The 21,047-nt window shown below is 32.9% G+C and overlaps 2 protein-coding genes across 3 annotated transcripts; both read left to right on the top strand.

Moving 5' to 3' along the window:
- The first annotated feature begins 1,759 nt into the window (after positions 1–1,759).
- Positions 1,760–12,519, top strand: LOC108469660 (CLIP-associated protein-like). The gene is made up of 21 exons (XM_017770635.2): positions 1,760–2,582; positions 3,408–3,563; positions 3,651–3,713; positions 4,534–4,602; positions 4,870–5,035; positions 5,278–5,439; positions 6,011–6,108; positions 6,796–6,870; positions 6,950–7,018; positions 7,094–7,179; positions 7,260–7,377; positions 7,658–7,756; positions 7,837–8,179; positions 8,334–10,123; positions 10,253–10,354; positions 10,509–10,613; positions 10,724–10,798; positions 10,878–10,946; positions 11,071–11,139; positions 11,447–11,548; positions 12,073–12,519. Exons 1-21 carry the CDS (start codon positions 2,250–2,252, stop codon positions 12,229–12,231), a joined length of 4,308 nt encoding a protein of 1,435 aa, XP_017626124.1. The 5' UTR covers positions 1,760–2,249; the 3' UTR covers positions 12,232–12,519.
- A 2,937-nt stretch (positions 12,520–15,456) lies between these two features.
- LOC108468525 (two-component response regulator 24-like) lies at positions 15,457–17,133 on the top strand. Of its 2 annotated transcripts, XM_053031376.1 has the most exons (3): positions 15,457–15,533; positions 16,498–16,752; positions 16,845–17,133. In XM_053031376.1, exons 2-3 carry the CDS (start codon positions 16,519–16,521, stop codon positions 17,013–17,015), a joined length of 405 nt encoding a protein of 134 aa, XP_052887336.1. In that variant the 5' UTR covers positions 15,457–15,533; positions 16,498–16,518; the 3' UTR covers positions 17,016–17,133. The 2 variants fall into 2 exon arrangements, with proteins under 2 accessions (XP_052887336.1, XP_017624893.1); XM_017769404.2 differs by lacking the exon at positions 15,457–15,533 and having other exon boundaries at positions 16,445–16,752.
- Positions 17,134–21,047: the final 3,914 nt, after the last annotated feature.

The following is a 21,047-nucleotide window of genomic DNA, read 5'->3' as shown; positions in this document are numbered from 1 at the left end:
ACTATTTTTTTAAAATTGTTATCAACTTCCTTTTTTTGGCCAAATCAAATCATAGCCTGCTTTGAAACTAATTCATGCCTACCATTCCATTAACCATGATTACCATTTGATGTGATGAAATTGAATGACCTTTTAACAAACATTTTGTTATTAATTTCTGGTGAAACTTATTATTCATATTGGTTGTTCATTTCTAAAAAGTTATTTCCATTCTACTTTATCATTTTCTTTTTTGTAATCAGATTGGATTGAATTGAATTTTCAATTTTTTTACTTAAAACCTTTGTAATTTTTTTGAGTAAATTGATCGACTCAGTTATTATAACCATAATCTTGTTTTATATTTTGAGGGTTTTTTAATTAAAATAAATTATGTGAGTGAAATATATATGTATATATATAACAAATATTTATCAAAAATTTTGTTGATACATTAAATCCACAAAGGGGAAGTAGTACATAAGCTAAGAGTGTGCCATGTGTTAAGATCTCATTATTGGCAAGGCCACATCATGTTTTCTTATAAGGGTGACGATAAAACTTTATAAGATGATAATGTAACGTTTTAGGAAGATCAGACAATTAATGAGCATGAAGGTTCATGTATTTTTTACGGAAATAGTCTCACACAAACATATAAGTCAGTTGAATATGAGGTTCACCTAAAAGAGACATATGTAAAACTTGCGGAGGTGACATAATAAATTATATAAAAAGCAAAGCATAGTCACATGGGTTCAAATAATAAAGTTAAAATATTAAAGATTATAATGTATTGGCTCAAATTCTATATTTTCATATAAAATAGACAAAAAAACCATCATAAAATTTATACTAAGCTCTTAATTATGGTATGTATTAAGCTTTTTACTAAATAAATATCACAAATCAACTGAATATCAATCCGATAATATTTGAATTTAAGTAACTAATTCTACCTATGCTTCATTTATCTTTAATATAATTTTTTTACAAAAATATTTGTTGTACAACGTTTTTTCCCATATTACAAGTGTGCTATATTCAGTATTTGTTATTTTGTAAAATGGTTGAATGTAGATTTAATTGACTATTAGTGTCTAGACCTATTCATGGGTCAAGTCGGGTAAGTGGGAAGATTTGGGTAAAAATATGGACCTAAAAAATGAGTCTGGGTCAAAAAATAAGGCTCGCTTAAAAAATGGGCGGGCCTTGAGTAAGATATTTTTGGCATGAACTTGGCTTAATCTGAATCCACGAAAGGATAAAAAAATTTCTATTTTTTTGCTATTTTTAATGCTATTTGTTTGTTAATTTCTTCTTATTTTATTACAATTTCACTATTATATTGTTACTATTTTGTTATTATTATTTGTATATTGTATAACCCTTTTATTGTTAATTATTATTATTATTTTTAGATGCATTTACTTGTTAAGTTACATCTATCTTATTATATATATTTAAAAATAATATAACAAACTTAATACTTTGAACTCGAGTTTTAATATTTTTATCTGGGCTAGACTTAGACAAAATTTTAAATTTATTTTTTGGGTCGGATCTAAAAAATGGGCCTAAGATTTTGGTTAGACTCAACCCAAATCTGACACAACCCAACTCATAAACATCTCTATTAGTGTCACATTAGTACAAATTAACAATATTAATGCAAAAATATCATGTAAATAATAAAATACAAATTTAAATACCAATCAAATAACTCTAAACACATATTATCCTATTTAATAACTATGGAAGAATTCGGATTTTGCGGTCCCGTTCGGACAGTAAAGTTGGCGTTCTATTGAATAGCCGTATAACTGAAGTGAACATAAAATAGATGCCGTCAAGAAAAAAGAAAAAAGCCCACAGTGGCAATATTCGTAAATTAGCCCTAAACGGGTGGTTAAATTCCTTAACCACTCTAGCCACACACTCTCATCATCTTCTCCGTTGATAACAGCCTCTTTACTTTCTCTCCCTTTTTTTTTTCCTGTTCCTCTGTTCTCTTTTCTTCCATAAACTTAAAAAAAGAGAAAATAATAAATAAAATAAAGCGGGAGTTCTCCGCCAAGTCTCCTTTCTTCAACCACGACAATTTTCTCTCCATTTCATTTAATACTTTTTCTTTCTTTCTTTCTTGCTAAACACATTTCTACGTTTTTCATTTTTTTATTATTATTATTTTTCGTTTTTGAGTTTCGAATTGTTGGATTGGTTGAGTAATTGTTTAGATCTGAGTACGATCGGTCCGGATCCGAGTCAAGATGGAGGAGGCATTGGAGCTGGCACGTGCCAAAGACACCAAGGAGCGAATGGCGGCGGTGGAACGGCTTTACCAACTCCTCGAAGGTACTAGAAAGAATCTCACTTCTTCGGAAGTCACTTCGATAGTTGACTGCTGCTTGGATCTCCTCAAGGACAACAACTTCAGAGTCTCCCAGGGTGCTCTCCAGGCACTTGCTTCCGCGGCCGTTCTATCCGGTGATCACTTGAAGTTGCACTTCAATGCGCTCGTTCCCGCGGTTGTTGAACGGTTAGGTGATGGCAAACAGCCTGTTAGGGATGCCGCTAGACACTTACTGGTCACTCTCATGGAGGTAAAAGTTATTATTTATATTTGGATAAATATCAAAATTATATAAAAAACTTTGATTCAATGTGCGGTGTTTAGATAAATTTTGATTTTGTGTGAATGAAATTTTGATTTTATTTAAACTGTTAAAATCATTAACAATATTATCAAATTATCAACATTTTAAATCCAAATCTAAGTTTCATGTTTACATATGAATCATAATTCAAATTTGATTCAAGTTGCATGTGCATAATTGCATAAATAAAAGTTTATATATCAAATTGCAAATTTGAAACAAAGTTAAAATTCCTTACTTTCTTATTTGGGATCCAAGTTGCAATTGGCACATAACAATTCAGCATGCTGCGCAGTCCCGGTGCACACGCTGCTGGCTTTGCGCTAGCTTAATCTAGCCCTGTACACCGTAATACTAACATCACCACCTGTGCCGCACAATTGCAATCATGAGACATCATGGATGACTCTGATGCCAATTGATACAGGTTTTTGGGGAACCACACTCTAATACCTAACTGTCGAGGTTGGAGCGCCTGGGTCCATTTACACCCCACTAGAATTGGCACATGACAAATTCTTTTTTTTTCTGAACTTTGCTGAATTGACTCTATCTCAAAAATGTGTGTTAGCGCTGATTTTGAATGGAAATATGCAATGTGCCGTTGGATGTAGTGCTTTATATAGATTTAGTTGAATCAATGACATTGACAATGTTCCCTCTGGATGGAATTAATTTTTGGAGTAAACATGAGTGGCAGGTCAAGCTTTTAGAATGCTTTACTATTTAACACTAAATGATGAATTAGTTTGATTTGTAATCTTTTTTCAGGTTTCTTCTCCAACTATTATCGTCGAAAGAGCTGGCTCTTATGCCTGGAGACACAAAAGTTGGAGAGTTCGGGAGGAGTTTGCCCGGACTGTGACATCAGCAATAAGTCTTTTTGCATCTACTGAACTTCCACTTCAACGGGCTATTCTTCCACCTGTATGCTTCTTTACATTTCTGAAATATATTTTTTATTGTCTCATTTATCAAATGTGACAGATTAGCTGACCTTTATAAATTCATCAGATTTTGCAGATGTTAAGTGACCCAAATCTTGGTGTTCGTGAAGGTGCTATATTGTGCATTGAGGTCAGTTAAACTTCTCTTTTCCAGTGTTATCTTTTGAAGATATTGACAACTTTATGAGGACATGTTAATCTCTTCCTGTAACCATTTTACATGCCTTTTTGAGGACAGGGAGAGTATAACGAGAAAATTAATTGGCACAAACATCAGGGATCTGAATCTGTTTATTACTAATGAAAACATTAAAAAAAAAAAAACTCATTGGTCAACACTCCCTTTTATTGGACAAAGATAACTAGAAACAATTTCTTGGCATCTTGCTGCGGCCTAGGATTAATATGTCTAAAACATGTCTATGTCATTTGATGGTTGTAGCTTGTGCATGCAATCCCGGCCTTGCGGTAGTTATGTTTAGCATTTAAAGAAAGAAAATTTATCTCAATTTTAGATTGCTTGCCTTTCAAGTTTTAGATCCTCTTTTTTTTTTTTTTTTCTTTAAGTTCTATTTTAACCCTCATTTTCATGAATTCAGTAACTTAATAACTTTAATATTGGTTATTTGCTCCTTGGTTTAGTGTCAATGTACATTGCTTATCAAAATTTTCGTGCTTCTTTTAATGAATGTATGTCCTTAATAGTTTTGATCTTGTGTAAGAGTCATTCAGTAATCATTCATTGTGTTATTTATTCTTATATATTTCTGCTTTGAATTGTTTAACGGGTGTTGCAGGATCTGAGTGCATTATTCTTTGATAATATGTTCACTTGTGGCATGCTTTTTTCTGGAGAAATTGCTCTTAGATTGGTTATATATATATATAAATATATATTAAGATTTTGTCATATCTGGTGGCAAACATTGATCAAATCATTTCTTTCCCAGGAAATGTATAGGCAGGCTGGTACCCAATTCCGTGATGAACTTCATCGCCATCAGCTTCCTGCATCTATGGTGAATAACTGAATATTTAATTTTTGAGTAATATATTCCATTTTCTAGCTTCATGTTGAATTTTTTCATAGCTGCAGATGAATAATATTCTCTCTTTCTCTCTCTTTTCTATCCCAACTTTGATCTACTTTTTACTTCCTCTGCTCCCTCCCGTATGTATTATTATAAATGGTAGTTTGGATCATTCAATGCTGATCAAATTTCCTTATAGAAGAAAGTTATTGGTGTTATTACTTTTTCGTTTTACAAAATAGCATATAAATGCAGGTGAGAGATATCAATGCTAGACTAGAGAAAATCGAGCCACAAGTTAGATCTTCAGATGGAATTTTGGGTGGTTTTGGTTCTGGAGAGATGAAGCCTGCAATCCTTAACCCCAAGAAAAGTAGTCCAAGAGCCAAGAGTTCTTCGAGGGAGTCATCTCTTTTTGCAGGTTCGGATTTGTGTATTTCAAACTCTTTTTAGTTTTATTTTTTAATTGGAATAGTTTTCATGATATGTTGACCTTTGCACACACTAAACTAGTTCCCAATATTGGTTTCTTCTCTTGACATTTATGGTTAAAAGAAGTTTGATGTTTCCTACATTATATGTTTCTCAAATGTGGTGATTACATTATATCATGGTTCAAAGACCTAAATGTTACTGAAGTGTTTTGCATTTGATTTTTTACAGGTGAAAGTGATATTACAGAAAAACCCATAGATCCGATTAAAGTTTACTCAGAGAAGGAGTTGATAAGGGAATTTGAGAAAATTTCTTCTACTCTTGTGCCCGAAAAAGATTGGTCTGTACGCATTGCTGCCATGCAGAGGGTTGAAGGCCTTGTTTTTGGAGGTTTTTATCCTTATTCTCATTCTTCCACCAATCTTGCTCTTACACATGTGTCTATACTGAAAGAATATAAGAGTTACTGTTATTGGATGAATAGTTACGAAATGGTTCTTTCTTGTTGATTCTGCTGAAACAAAATTCTTGGTCTTAAAGAACTGATCAATGTCAACTGAGCTAGATATATAAATTCCTAGGTACATAAAGGGGTGTCAAGACCCAGGTAAATAATTTTTTTGGGCTGTCCCTTCTCTTTAACCTATTTCCCCTTGGTTTTTACATCTCCAAAGTTGTCCTATTATATTCTCTATTTGCTATCAGAAATCCAATTTTATATGGCACAAGCATACTATATTACCCTGATTCTTCATTTTTTGAAGTACCTGTTTCCGATACATATTCAGATATAGTTATGGAGTATGATCCTCCAAATATGTGGAAAAACAGAAAATATTAAACACACTCATATTGGATATATATATCTGTCACAGACCCAATACATATCTGTCACATACCTATATAGCTTATGGGTTGAGACCTGATGGTTTTAACTATTAATACTACTATAAATAAACAGGAGCTGCTGATTATCCATGTTTTCGGGGACTCTTAAAGCAGCTTGTTGGCCCACTAAGTACACAATTATCAGATAGAAGGTCAAGCATTGTGAAGCAGGTCTGTGCCATTTTTATTGTGTCTCCTTGGTGCAGAGGTTATTTTATTTTAATATTTTAGGAGATTTTTTCCGGGTTTTTATAGGTTATTAATGTGGTTATGAATTAGTAGTGTTTATTCTAGCACCGAGAGTAAGGTGTTTTTTCCCTTCTAAATACTTACTTTTTATTAAGTTCACTGCTGAAATTTGTTTAGAGTGGTTTAGTGAATTTTCAGACAGATTCAATCCCTGGGAATTTTGTTCTTTTCTTCCTTGATTTTGCCAGTATGGTTATTTGTTTAGAACATATCCATAAAGTAAAAAAATTGCTTAAGGTTCTTGATAGGGAACATGTCCTGGACCCATTATTGTACCCATCCTTTCCATATTGACACTATTGAAACTTCCAAGAACAGTGTTTCATCTATTCCACCTGGTAGAGGATGATATGAGCTGAAAACTTATACTTGAGCGGAGGTCATAGTTACATGGTCTTTGTTGGTGAGATTCCATGTTTGTGCATAGTGTTTAAGCTTCTGTCTCTTAACACTTTTGAATGGAATTTAATATAGTGGTAGTCAGTAATCTTGAGAGAGTTAAAATATTACTGGTGGTTGAGTTGAAGACAGTAGATTATTTCCCTCTTCCAGAAGTGCTTTTTTTTGGCTTTGGACATATGGTTGTTTCTGAGCATGTTTCTTTTTCAGGCTTGCCATTTATTATCATTCTTATCGAAGGAGCTATTGGGAGACTTTGAAGCATGTGCTGAGATCTTCATTCCAGTAAGTTCAACTTTCTTGTGTAGTGTAACAACATGTTTATTCTTGTAAGCATTTCTTAATCTCATGTTATGATAATCAGGTCCTTTTCAAGTTGGTTGTGATTACTGTGCTTGTAATTGCAGAGTCTGCTGATAATTGCATAAAAACGGTAATGATTTATTTATCTCCCCTTCCCTTTTCTATCTTCCCTTCTGTTTTTGATGTTATCTTTTCAATTTTGCAGATGTTGCGTAACTGCAAAGTTGCTCGTGTACTTCCTCGCATAGCTGATTGTGCAAAGAACGACCGTAATGCTGTACTCCGTGCCAGGTATTCTAATGCCTCTTCTATTTAATGATAAAGTCCTTTATTTGTTATGCATCTACTCACTTTTTATCTCTTTGCTGCAGGTGCTGTGAATATGCATTGTTGATACTTGAACATTGGCCAGATGCGCCTGAAATACAGCGATCGGCTGATTTATATGAGGATCTGATTAGATGTTGTGTTGCTGATGCAATGAGTGAGGTATCTATGTTGGGAATTACTTCTATTCGATAATGTTTGATGTACATAGTCCTGCATTCAGCCCTTCATGTGAAGGTCTGAGTTGATCCATTTTATAGGTTTCTCTCCTTGAAACATGATTGGTTCATGGCTGGCAGATGCTTCACTTGGCATCTTTTACTAATATAATTTTTTTTTCCTAAATAGGGAGTCTGATAAGTTGACTTTATGTAGCAATGTCAATTCAAAAGTTAATGTTATTTACCTTTTTCTACTTGTTTGAACCGATACTATTTAACAGGTAAGATCAACTGCTAGAATGTGCTATAGAATGTTCACCAAAACTTGGCCAGATCGTTCTCGTCGCTTGTTCTCCTCCTTTGATCCTGCCATCCAAAGGGTATATATTCTCTATTTGATGGATAGTTTGGAATAATTCCATTCCTAGATCGTGGTTTCAAAATCTGGCTTTTTGTACAGATAATTAATGAAGAAGATGGAGGGATGCATAGGCGGCATGCTTCTCCTTCTCTCGGTGACAGGAATGTACAGATGTCATTTACCACTCAAACTTCTTCTACTTCAAATATACCTGGATATGGAACATCTGCTATAGTTGCAATGGACAGAACTTCCAGTTTATCTTCAGGGACGTCCTTTTCTTCTGGGATGAACTTATCCCAGTCAAAGCCCCTTGGTAAAGGTGATGAGCGTACTCTGGAGAGTGTATTGCATGCAAGCAAACAGAAAGTCAGTGCCATTGAAAGTATGCTTAGAGGTCTGGACATTTCCGAAAAACAGAGGTCAACAAGTTTGGATCTAGGTATTGAATGGAATTTCCATTTTACTTGGTTTGAACTAGAATTCTTATTTTAGATGAGGTTGTCAAATGATGCAGTGATAGTTGCCTTAAATGATATGGAAATTGATTAAAATTGTGAGCGGCTAAATTTCTCTTTTATTGCCCACTAGTGCAGGAGTTGACCCTCCATCATCTCGTGATCCACCATTCCCTGCTGTTGTTCCAGCTTCTCACAGTCTCACAAGCTCTCTAGGACTAGAATCAAGTACCTCCGGTGTCGGTAAAGGTAGTAACCGTAACGGTGGTCTGATCATGTCTGACATCATTTCTCAAATTCAAGCTTCCAAAGACTCAGGCAAGTTATCATATAGAAGTAGTGTGGCAACAGAGTCTCTGCCAACTTTTTCATCATACTCGGCCAAGAGGGCATTTGAAAGACAAGATCGTGGTTCCTTTGAAGAGAATAGTGACATCAGGGAGGCCAGGCGGTTTACAAATCCACATATTGAAAGGCAATATTTGGAAATGCCATACAGAGATGTAAGCTCTAGGGATTCACATAACAATTACATTCCTAACTTCCAAAGGCCGCTTTTAAGAAAGCATGTAGCTGGGCGTATGTCTGCTGGAAGGAGAAGAAGTTTTGATGATAACCAGCTGTCACTTGGAGAGATGTCAAATTATGTTGAAGGTCCAGCTTCTCTCAATGATGCCTTAAGTGAGGGACTTAGTCCTAGTTCTGATTGGTCTGCAAGGGTTGCTGCTTTTACTTATCTCCGGTCTTTGTTGAAGCAAGGCCCAAGAGGTATTCAGGAAGTGGTTCAAAATTTTGAGAAGGTAATGAAACTGTTTTTCCAGCACTTGGATGACCCCCACCATAAAGTTGCACAGGCTGCCCTTTCAACTCTTGCAGATATTATTCCATCATGCCGAAAGCCCTTTGAGAGCTACATGGAAAGGATCTTACCCCATGTTTTCTCACGCTTAATTGATCCCAAGGAGTTGGTTAGGCAACCTTGCTCAACGACATTGGAAATAGTAAGTAAGACTTATAGCATAGATTCTCTCTTACCTGCTTTGCTGCGTTCACTGGATGAACAGCGGTCGCCAAAGGCAAAATTGGCTGTTATTGAGTTTGCCATTAGTTCCTTCAACAAGCATGCTGTGAATCCTGAAGGTTCTGGTAATATTGGCATCCTGAAGTTATGGCTTGCTAAGTTGACGCCATTGGCCCATGATAAAAATACTAAGCTTAAGGATGCAGCTATTACTTGCATCAGATCTGTATACACGCATTTCGATCCAACTGCTGTTCTGAATTTTATTCTTAGTTTATCAGTTGAAGAACAAAATTCCTTGAGACGGGCACTTAAGCAGTACACACCGCGTATTGAGGTGGATCTAATAAACTTTCTGCAAAACAAGAAAGAAAGACAGCGCTCTAAGTCATCCTATGATCCATATGATGTTGTAGGAACATCATCTGAAGAAGGATATATTGGTGTGTCCAAGAAGAGTGCTTTCCTTGGGAGGTATTCTTCCGGTTCCATTGATAGTGAAGGAGGTAGGAAATGGGGTACCACCCAGGAATCAACCCTGATCACTGGCAGTATTGGCCAGGCAACATCTGATGAAACTCGGGAGAACTTATATCAGAACTTTGAGACCAGTCCAAATGCAGATGTTCTTCCTTCTAAAACTAATGAATCATCTTATATGGTTTATTCTATGGGTCAGAACTTGGGATCTCGAAACTTGGAAAGTAATTTTCACTTGGAAGGTGTATCTACTCCACAACTGGAAATTAATGGTCTGAGTAGATCCGACTCATTAGGGGCTATTGGTGGGGTTGCTCATAATTATGAGACTTCATCAGGTTTAGATCTTAATCACCTTAAACCAGCAGCTGTAAAGATTAACTCCATGCCAGACGCTGGGCCTAGCATTCCTCAAATTCTTCACATGGTGAGTTTAGTATTTATCCTGCCTTTTTTTGGTGATGATAATTGTTTTTCCAATTGAGCATTTGTAGGAAATAGATTGTTCGGTTTCAAGAACTTCCACTTGATAAATGCTTTCTTCAATTTTTCCTAGATCTGCAATGGGAATGATGAGAGCCCTACCGCAAGTAAGCGCAGTGCACTTGAGCAATTAACTGAAATTTCTGCGGCTAATGATCCCTCGATTTGGAGCAAGGTATATATATATATTTATACATGTTCTATGCAAGTTTGATTGAGATTTGTTTCCTTCTGTTGAAAGTTTCTTAACCTTGCAGTACTTTTTACGAAAAAGAATGTCCTCTAAGCCTCCATGTCAAAAAATGTAATATTTAATTGTATTTATGCAGTACTTCAATCAGATTTTGACAGCTATACTTGAAGTTTTAGATGATTCTGATTCTTCAATCAGAGAACTTGCGCTGTCATTGATAGTTGAAATGCTTAAAAACCAGGTTTGCTCATAGTTAGTTTTAGACGTTGTGTGGGTTTTCTTTTCTCTCATAAGCTAGTGTGCTTGTTCCATCTTTCATTCTTTTTATTTTTTGTTTTGTCATGATTCCAGAAAGATGCTATGGAAGATTCTGTTGAAATAGTAATCGAGAAGCTGCTTCATGTAACGAAGGATATTGTTCCAAAAGTAATTTACTTTCCTCAAAGTTGCCCTTGAAAATATTCTTGCTCCTCTTTCCCCTCTCAATTGTCTGCTCCATGTTCAGGTTTCAAATGAAGCTGAGCACTGCTTGAACACTGTGCTGTCTCAGTATGATCCATTCAGATGTTTAAGTGTAAGTGCTCCTCCTATGGATGTCTGATTTGTTTTCCCAACCAGAGGAAGTCCTTTTTGTCCTTTTTCCCTTCTAGTTTCAGGTTATTATAAGTACTGATGTTGTCAAATGACTGGGGTTGCAGGTCATTGTACCTTTATTAGTTACTGAAGATGAGAAGACTCTAGTTATTTGCATAAATTGTTTAACAAAGGTATTTATTCTGAATCTTAGTTGAAGTTAACATTTTAATTTAATTTCCTCTATAGTTTTCTGGCCAAGATTCTTCATACAGGAATCAAAGACACATGCATATAGTTTTTTTTTTTTTTGAGTGATTGCAAAATAATCAGGGCATATGATTGTGACCATTGTTTCCCTGTTTATATGCAAGATGTCCTCGGTTTGGATTAGACTGTTGTTTACTTCCTTCGACTGTTACGTTGTTCCTACAAATAACTTTTGTCAGGTAATGTTAAGTGTTGTCTACGTTTTTCTAAGCTCTTTGCTTTTCTTTACAGCTTGTGGGCCAGCTATCACAGGAGGAACTAATGGCTCAACTGCCCTCATTTTTGCCTTCTCTTTTTGAAGCTTTCGGAAACCAGAGTGCCGATGTCCGGAAGGTAATATTTATGTTTTTGCATGTTTGTCGTTCTTGCTTTATAAATTTGTTCTTTTGGGGTTGGGTGTGATCAGTTGACAGAAGGGAGAGGATTTATCATCTGGTAGAAAGAATATTTTTGTGCCTTCTGTATTAGCATTTCTGAACTAAAGGATTGAATTTTCTTATGTTTCTGAACTAAAAGATTGAATTTTCCTATATTACTCGGACTCAAGTGTGTCTAGTACCTATATTTGACACCAGTATGATTATTATCTTTCAAGATTTTCCACGTATATGGAGGATCCCTGGAGGGTCATATTCTCGTACCAAAGCCTATAGCAAAATTTCCTTTAGAACTCTGAACAAAAAGAGCGTTACATTGAAAAAATAGTAGAGGAATCCGTTTGTTTTTGTCTCTCCCTAGAACCAAATGACCTTTCCATCTGTTTCAGATTCTTCCTATCATATTTTATTTTCCTTTACTCTCTCTAAATCTTATCAAGTTTGGTTGTCTCATTGCATTAATTTTTTTCGGTTATGCAGACGGTGGTTTTCTGTTTGGTGGATATTTATATAATGCTTGGGAAAGCATTTTTACCACACTTGGAGGGACTTAACAGTACACAGTTGCGGTTAGTTACGATCTACGCTAATCGGATTTCACAGGCCAGGACTGGTACCCCTATAGATGCTAACCAATGATAGCTGGTTCATTTGGAACGGGATGTCGGGTTTCAGAAACGTTTACTTAATTCATTGTTGTGTATTTTGTATATTGTGTGAATACATTTCAATGATGATTTCATGCTCTTGTTAATTAAATATATACTCATCTTTTTTTTTGGTTTGCTGAGTTTGGCAAAAGAGTGTTTTTGGTGAGTAATCAGATAGTGAAATTGCACGAACTATTGTGCCCATTTTGTAATCACCATTTTCTTTAACATTGTTCTATATTTGATGAAAAGAAATATTGTTTTGGAGAAATATAAATTCAGGTTGGGTCCTTTTTTAGTTGGGTTTGGCTTCATATATAATGATGTTCATGTAATAACGTCAATGAAATTTTGACTATGTTCGTTGGTGTTGGTTGAGGTTGAGGTGTAGGATGTTCCCGAGTTTTACAAAGTGTATCTAAAATATATCTAATAATGCCGGTAGTTTGATAGTTTGTCTGTTAGACTTAATTAAATAAATTATTAAAAAAATTCATAACATATTAAAAAATATTAAAATTTTGGTTCAATTAATTTTTTGTTCGGTTTAATTTTGTTTTCAGAATCGGTACTTTGATTGGTTTTCGATTCAATTGGTCTGATTTAATTCAAACAATTTTGATCTGATTTTATGTGATATCTTGGTTGACCATATCGGTTAAGGGATGAAGGTTGAGGTTTAGAATATTTAGCATTGTATGAATTTTCAATTTATATTTTATTTTAGTTTCAAGTCGCATAATGTGTGGTTTTTTAAATTTATTTTGATTACTAGTGAAAATTATTAATTCGGGTTTAAAAATTACATGTGTTTATTTTTAATTTTTAATATTCCTTAAGGACTCTGGAGTTTTTTAGTTTCATTGATGATGAACTAAATAGACTTCTATATTTACGTTATCAAATAATTAGTTTTAATTATAATTATATAAATGTATTACTTGTAATTAGCTACATGCTTTAGCTACATATTTACTTGACATTGTTTACTAACATTTATTTTATGTGATATTTATTAGTGATTGTGAGGGTGTTAATATCTTCCTCAAGTATAATTGTACTTTTAAATTGGAATATTTATTTTACGAATAAAAATTTTAATTGATTTTAAAGTTTATTAAAACAACAATAATCATGATATTACAATGAATGATGGGCCCATAAATACATATGAAGATAAAACATTTTATTTTATTTTTACATTGTTTAACAACGTCTAATATTCAATATACACTTGAACATGAGTTCATGAGCATCACTTTTAAATATATGAAAACTTATTTAAGCAATAGATTATATCCACATTAGTAACATATTTGTATTAAATATTTATTTTTATTTGAAGAATATGAATTGTGATCACTCATTGTATAAAAAAAAATCATACGGAATATATTTAAAGAATTATACTAATAAAATGATCTTCTAATAGCTTGAGTTAAACGAGTTTCATTAATGATTGGAGGAGAGGCTTATTTTTTTGAAAGAAGTCCTCAGAACGTAACCTGTTAAGAACTGTTAGATTTTCAGTAGGTCAGTATTGTTCCTAATTGAGGTTTTATCTTTCAATTCTGTGAAAACTCAAGTGCTTTAAGAGGCTACCCGAGGCAACAGATTCAATAAAGTGAGAGTGTCTTGTCTAGCCGCAAGATTACCGACCTACCAAATGTGGACATTTGCACTATATATTGTAAGGCACATGCTCAAATCCTACCAACCACAAATCTTCACATTTCTTAATAAGTTATCATACATCACGTATAATTCATTATTAAGCAAATAGCATAGCTGATCACAAGTACCCTAAACACAGCAAGGCACGAGCAAGTCCTGAGAAATATAAATGTCGTATACATTGCAGAACACTTCAAAATTCACAACTGAGTTAACTCAAATGCACAATGAACATAAATCCCCCTAATTAAAGGCCATTGATGTAGTTGTTGAATGTCACCAGCTTTGGGATGTTTGTGTTGAATGTTGTCGGCTGTCATTATGGTAAAATATTAGTAAATCATAATGACATAAATAAAGATTGTCCTCACTAAATGCCTTTTATCGTTATTATTGTTTCTGTTTTATATGCTTTATCTTTATCTAAATCCTTGTTTTCTACTTATTTAATCAAATCACTTTAATATCTACAAATATAATCTAATTTTAATTTCCTACATCTTGCTTGTTCTTATATAAACCGTGGCTTAATTACTACCATGTTTAATTAATTAATTAATTAATTTTATAAAATGCAAAAATTGAAATAAAAGAAGAGAAAATAGCAATATATATATATATATATATATATATAATCAAATTCAATATACTATAAATTTTATTAAGAGTTTAGAGAAAGATTATATCAAACTGTGATGCCATGTCATCTATATCCATTTTTTTCCTCTTAATTTTCAGTTTTTGTTTTCCAATTTCATACAATTTCCTTCTTTCAGGTTTTTTTTTTTGGTGAATTACATTAGATTAAAGAGCAAATCGATCCTTCTATTAAAAATTGATCCTTCTATTACAAAAAGATAAAAATTTTAACAAAAAGAATCAATTTGCTTTTTAATCTAACGCATATGGACTATTTTGCCCATTTTTTTGAGCAGAAAGAACAAAATACAATTTGACTCTTAATATAAGAACCTTCATGGTACTTTTAATCCAATTATTATTATTACTTAACTATTTTATGAATGTAAAGAAACATTATTGGATAGGATGGTTCACAAGATCATATGCACTATTTGATAAGAACCTTCATAGTACTTTTATTCCAAATATTATTATTATTTAACTATTTTATGAATGTAAAGAAACATTATTGGATGGATGGCTGATATTATCACAATATCATAAGCACCATTTGATAGGAACAAAAAGGAAAATCCCGTACTACAGTTTCAATAAAATTGTGCATCTGATTCGCTTATCTAAGCAATTCCATGTTTCATTAAGATGAAATTACGCAATATATATAACACTATTTATTTGAGTGTTCCTCTCCTCAATTCGATTCATTAAACAATTAAAAGTAAATTTCTTCTCCTTTTTGGAACTCTAATAAGCAAAGGCTTTACTGCAGATTTTTTTATTTAATTTTCTTCAAAACATTCCTCTCCAGTTATAGAAAAAAATCCCATTTATTAGATTTTGTTTATTTTCAACACAATCTATAATATATATATATATATATATATATACATATCATTGTTCAGCTCTTGAGCAAAGCTCAATAATTTAAACCAAGAATCGACCATTGGAACCAAAATCATTGTTCCCTTTGACCAGGTAAGTTCTAATCTTTTTTCTACTTGTTTATTTAGGATCATTGCATATGTTCTATAATCGTGACTAGCACAGGGGTGAAGTAAGAAAATCGTTTTAGGGTTAAAAGTGTAAAAACATAATTTTATTATTATCTTAATTTATAAATTTTTAAAAATTGAAGAGATTATTTAAGGACATTTTTACTTTTGAACCTTTAATCATAAATGTCCAACATGAATATTTTCAAAAAATAAAAAATAAAAACCGGGTAATTTATGTTGCATGAGATGCAAATATATCTTAATGAACTCATCTCCTTGGCATATTCTCCATGGAAGTTGATGCCATAATTTTTAAAAAGAAATAAAATTGTAGTTTTTGAACCAACAAGATATCATATTCTGAGGTGAAATACAAGAATTTTATGGGAATGCTCTTTTTCTTTTTCCTTTTTGGATAGTATTATATATGGTATAATTCTGTTTCCAATCCATATACTATTTGAATTTTTACAATTTAGTCCCACTTACTTTTATTTTTAGGTATTTCATCATCGTACTTGTCTTCAATATTCAAAAGTTTAATTTTGAAAAAGGAAACACATTTAGTAGAAGTTAGTTAACAGTGTTATTGATTGAATTTTAACTTTCAAATCAGACAAGTGGAGGGATTAAATTAAAAAGGTTGGAATAGTTTAGTGACTGAGAGCAAATTAGACCTATATATATAAATATATATATGTTATTCTTTGATTTAGTGAGCATGGTCAAACTTTGTTCTCACCCAGGACACTTCCAGTCTAATCAATTTTACTAATTATTGACAAAATTTTGACCGAACAATTATTTGTTTTGTGTTTTTTTTATGTTCACACAAAAAATTCACTAATTATTCACTAATGTAGTTTAATATTTGTCTATTTCTTTGAGTTTTCATATCCTACAAATTATGAAACTCAAAACTCACCAAAAAAAAAAAAAAAAAGGAAACTCAAATTGTAGCTTAGATGGCTCAAAGCAAACATGGTGGGAGAAAATTAGGGCAATCCAACAAGATGACGGCACTCGTCGTGGACGACAACATGATCAACCGAACGATTCATCATCGACTTTTGGACAATCTGGGGATCGAAAATGAAGTTGTCAGCAACGGGAAAGAAGCCGTCGATATCCACTATTCCGGGAAGATGTTCGACCTTATTTTGATGGATATGGATATGCCAATCATGAATGGCATTGAGGTACAAAATCTTATTTTCTTCATGTATATATATATATACATATATAAATGTTTTGGTTGATTGAAGCTCGGCTTCCATCTGGAATGTGTTAGGCTACGAAGAAGCTTCGTGAAATGGGAATTCGAAGCGTGATTGCGGGTGTATCGTCACGAGCAATGGAAGAAGAAATACAAGAATTTATGGAAGCTGGTTTAGATGATTACCAAGAGAAGCCATTGACAATGCCTAAGCTTGTTTCTATTATCCATAAGATCAACGGGTAGCAAACACTCCATAGCTTTTAGTTTTGTTGTATCATCAAAGAAACTAACCGTAGAGTTGTTTCTATTGTAACCAAAGTTATATATATATATATATGCAAGGTCTTTTTTGACTGTTAAATTACATGCAACATGAAATTATTAGAAAAATCGACCTGAATTTAAAATTTTAATCTATTAAATTGAATTTGAAGCTATTTTTTGTATCGTAATAAATCAATAAGTTACCCATTCAACGCAAATTAGATTTCAATCTAATCTTGATGAATCTAAAATAATTTAAACCTAAATTTAAAGTGATTAGAACTTATAATAACATGATTTGATAAGTTCAAATTTAATAAAAATTCAAAATGAATTAAATTTAAAATGATTTCAACTGCATATATTTACCCAAACTCGAAATTTTGTGTAACATAAGAATTTTATGTTTAGTACATCCAGGTCGCAAAATCCATGAATATTAGAACTTGGTGGAAAACTCCATTGGTAAACATCCAATTGAGAAAGATGAAGTCACATACATATAAAAATATATTGGTGACTCACGTGATATTGTGTTTTACCATGTCTTTGTTTTCATTATGAAATTAATTTGCATAAGAGGTCTTTATATTTTAATTTTTATATTTTTGTAATTTTAGTATTAACTAAACGATAATTGTAATTCGTTAAGTTTTATTTTTAAAATATGATGCAGTAAACATATTATTATATATGAACATCATGTTAGCTTATTAATTTTACATATTACTCATAAAATTTTTAATCAATAAATTTAATGGGTATCGTTTATGTTAAGATTGAAATTTAAAATTTTTAAAAAGTATAGACATTAAAATAATCCAATTAGAGAATATAGACTAAAACTATTACTTTACACATAGTACAAAACTAATAGTAAAATTGAACTAAACATATTTAAATGCTATTGTTTAGATTAGGGTAAAATTACAGATTTCGAAAAATATATATTGAAATTGATCAATTTGGAAAGTAGAGAGATTAAATCCATAACTTAAGCATACTATAAAGATTAATAGCAAAAATTATCCTCGATTCAAAGTTGGAACGTTAATTCAAACTAATATTTAAATATAAATTACATTCTTAGACTTGGGTCAAGCTTGGACAAAAATTTTTTGTTCCTGAATTAGGCTAGCTCGGCTTGAATTTAAATTAAATATTTTTATTTAAAATTAATTATAATATATATATGTAAATGTTAATATAAATTTATATGTTTTATTATTTTATTATTTTTAAACAATTGTATAAGCAATCTCTAGTTGGATTAGGACCTAAACTCAAATCTGAATTTTTTTTAAATCAAACAACAATATGATTCGATCCATGAGCATCTCCATTACCAATTCTCTATCCATGGTTTAAAACAAAACACCCATGAACTTGATTCAGTAAATCTTTTAAGTTTTTTTTAAATAAAATTAAATTTAAGTATCATGATAATCCAACATAAATTTGCACACTATACATTATGTAAGATTTTGATGCATATTTTATTTTGGTTTAAGTTTCATAACATATAAATTTTATTTAATTTTTGTAAAATGGATATAGAAAATATAAAAAATATTTAAATTTATTATATTTTAAATTAAAAAATATTAATTATTAATCTTGTGTTTTTTAAAGATTAATTTTAATAATAATTATTTGGATTTGTATTATTTATAACTATGATTTTAGATGTAACTATGCTTGTAACTTGACAATCATAAACATCAATAAATTTACATTTTGATCACTTAATTCAATTTCATAAAGTTACAAAATGATTATTGAATTAATTAAAATTTTTTATTTAAGTCACTGGGCTATTAAAGGTTTTTATTGTCTTAAGTTTGGTTAGTGAGCTCCAAACGGCAATTCGATAATTGGTATGGTAGATCAATACGCATGGACGAGTAGAAGAACATACCTTAGATCCAAGTCCATCTGATGGTCAGTGTCCTTCAGATCTTTTACAAGAATTTCAACAGCCTTTGATCGATCCTGCCTGGTAGAAGATAATGCATAGATTAATCCAACCATACAAAAGAAATATGACCCTTTGCATTATCTTTGACGCCATTCACTTCAGAAAGTTATAAGTGCAAGAAACACATAGTTCTTGAATCCTGAACAACGACAAACAAGAGATTAACAACAATACAATAAGTGCTCACCTGTCGAGAGCTTCCAAATACTTCTGCTTTCTAATTTTAAAAAAAATCCTTGTCGAGCAAGGGTTATCTTCAACCTTAGTGAACCCACATAGATAACGCTTGACTTCATCCCATTCACCCGCCTGAACTTGATCTTCAAAATGTTTCATATTGAAGAAAAAACCAGACTCTTGTTCTAACCTATAATTCGAGCACACCATGCAAAACAAACATTAAACAAGGACTCAAAATCTAATCAAAGTAAATGAACTAAAAAGCCTACCACAAAAAGGTACCATTTGTAACGCCCTAAAAAGTTAGGGGTCGTAATTTTACCGTTTTTGACACAAATTGCATGTTGGTGTGTTAGCTAAGTGATTTGGGCATGTTTAGGATTGTCTGGGACATCTTGGGTTCAAGCTCTGGCTTTTGCAGAATTTTTGTTTTTGCTTAAAAGGAACCTGGACACTGGTGCGTAGGCTTTATAAATAAATTTGGTTGAATGAGGACATAAAAGAGTCTTGTGGCTTAGTGGTAGTTGGTGTGTGGATCATCTGGAGAGGGCAGGAGTTCGAATCCCATGTTAAGCAAAGGAGTATTTATTTTTGCTAGAAGAAGACGGCATGAGTTAGTATTGGAGTTGAACACTGAGGACAAAGGGTTTGAATTGGTCTTAAGGGTTGTTGCAGAGGATTTCAAAGAGGGATAAGGGGAAAAAATCTTGGAGATTATCATGGAATTTGAAATGGGAAGGTGTTTATAGCAGTATGGGAGTGTGTGAGGGTGCAAATTCGGCTAAGGGGTTTGGGGAGTGTATTTTCGGCATTTGGGGTAAGAGAGTAGGGGCCGAACTCTTCTTTGGATATTGTTCTTTTTGCTCTTTTCGATCACTTTGAGTATTATTCTCTTCTGCCGATTTCTTTGTATGCCTTTCGGGAAAAGCCGAAATCTTTGTTTCATTTTGTACCGATTGGTAAAACCTTTTCTTTTTTTTTTCTCTTCTAAGTCCCTGACTGAACACTACCCTAGGTTACACTCAACACTGTACCGAAATTCTCTTCTCCTTCTACTTACTCTCAAACCCTTTTTCTATCGCATCTCTATTGCACTTCTACCTTTAAGAACTTTGGTCGAATACCAATTGATCATTTGGTTCGTCTCGTTTGGGTTGTCTCTGTGTTAGTCGAATATCTTTTCTCTCTATCGAATCCTTCCCCTATTCTTTTAAATCTTTGTGTTACCTGGTTAGTTTGATTGAGCGAATTCGGTGCCTCTCTGCTAGTGGTAAGTATGTCGTGTAGTGACTGTTAACCTTGTTTCTTTTATTATTTTCTCTAAGCCGAATATTCTTTTCTCTTAGTTATCTGTATCTATCGAGTGATGACTTCTTTTTCTATGCTGTATATCGCAAGATTCAGTTATCACTGAGGAACGAACGGCGCAGAACGTTCTTGAGCCATCAAAACCCTGTCTTCCAACACTTGGGTAAGCCGATTATTCCTTGTTTTAAGAGTGTTATCTTAGAGGCTCTAGGTTATTCTTTTTAATTAGTTTTATTTGTTAAACTGTTGTGTGTGCAGTTGAGGGCCAAGATTCGCGAGATCAACTCTAGCTAATCTAGATACAGTTAGCCACCTTCTCTTCTATCAAGGTAAGTAGAGGAGTTGGGTTAAAGGTAGTTGTTGCGATTGATGTGGTGGAGACTAATTGAATGTTGGGTTGATTGTAAGCCTTGGACTCGTGAGGGATTCTGTCACTTTCACAAATTAAGGTGTGTAGTCGTGCACCTAATCTTACTCTGTGTTCAATGATGAACTTGGATGTGTAACCACACCAAGGCTGTTGTAGATCGGCAAAAGCCAAAAAG

This window comes from Gossypium arboreum, chromosome 8, assembly GCF_025698485.1.
Source record: "Gossypium arboreum isolate Shixiya-1 chromosome 8, ASM2569848v2, whole genome shotgun sequence".
Lineage (NCBI taxonomy): Eukaryota > Viridiplantae > Streptophyta > Magnoliopsida > Malvales > Malvaceae > Gossypium > Gossypium arboreum.
The sequence above is the reverse complement of the archived record's forward strand: the minus strand, read 5'-3'. Positions and strand labels throughout refer to the sequence as shown.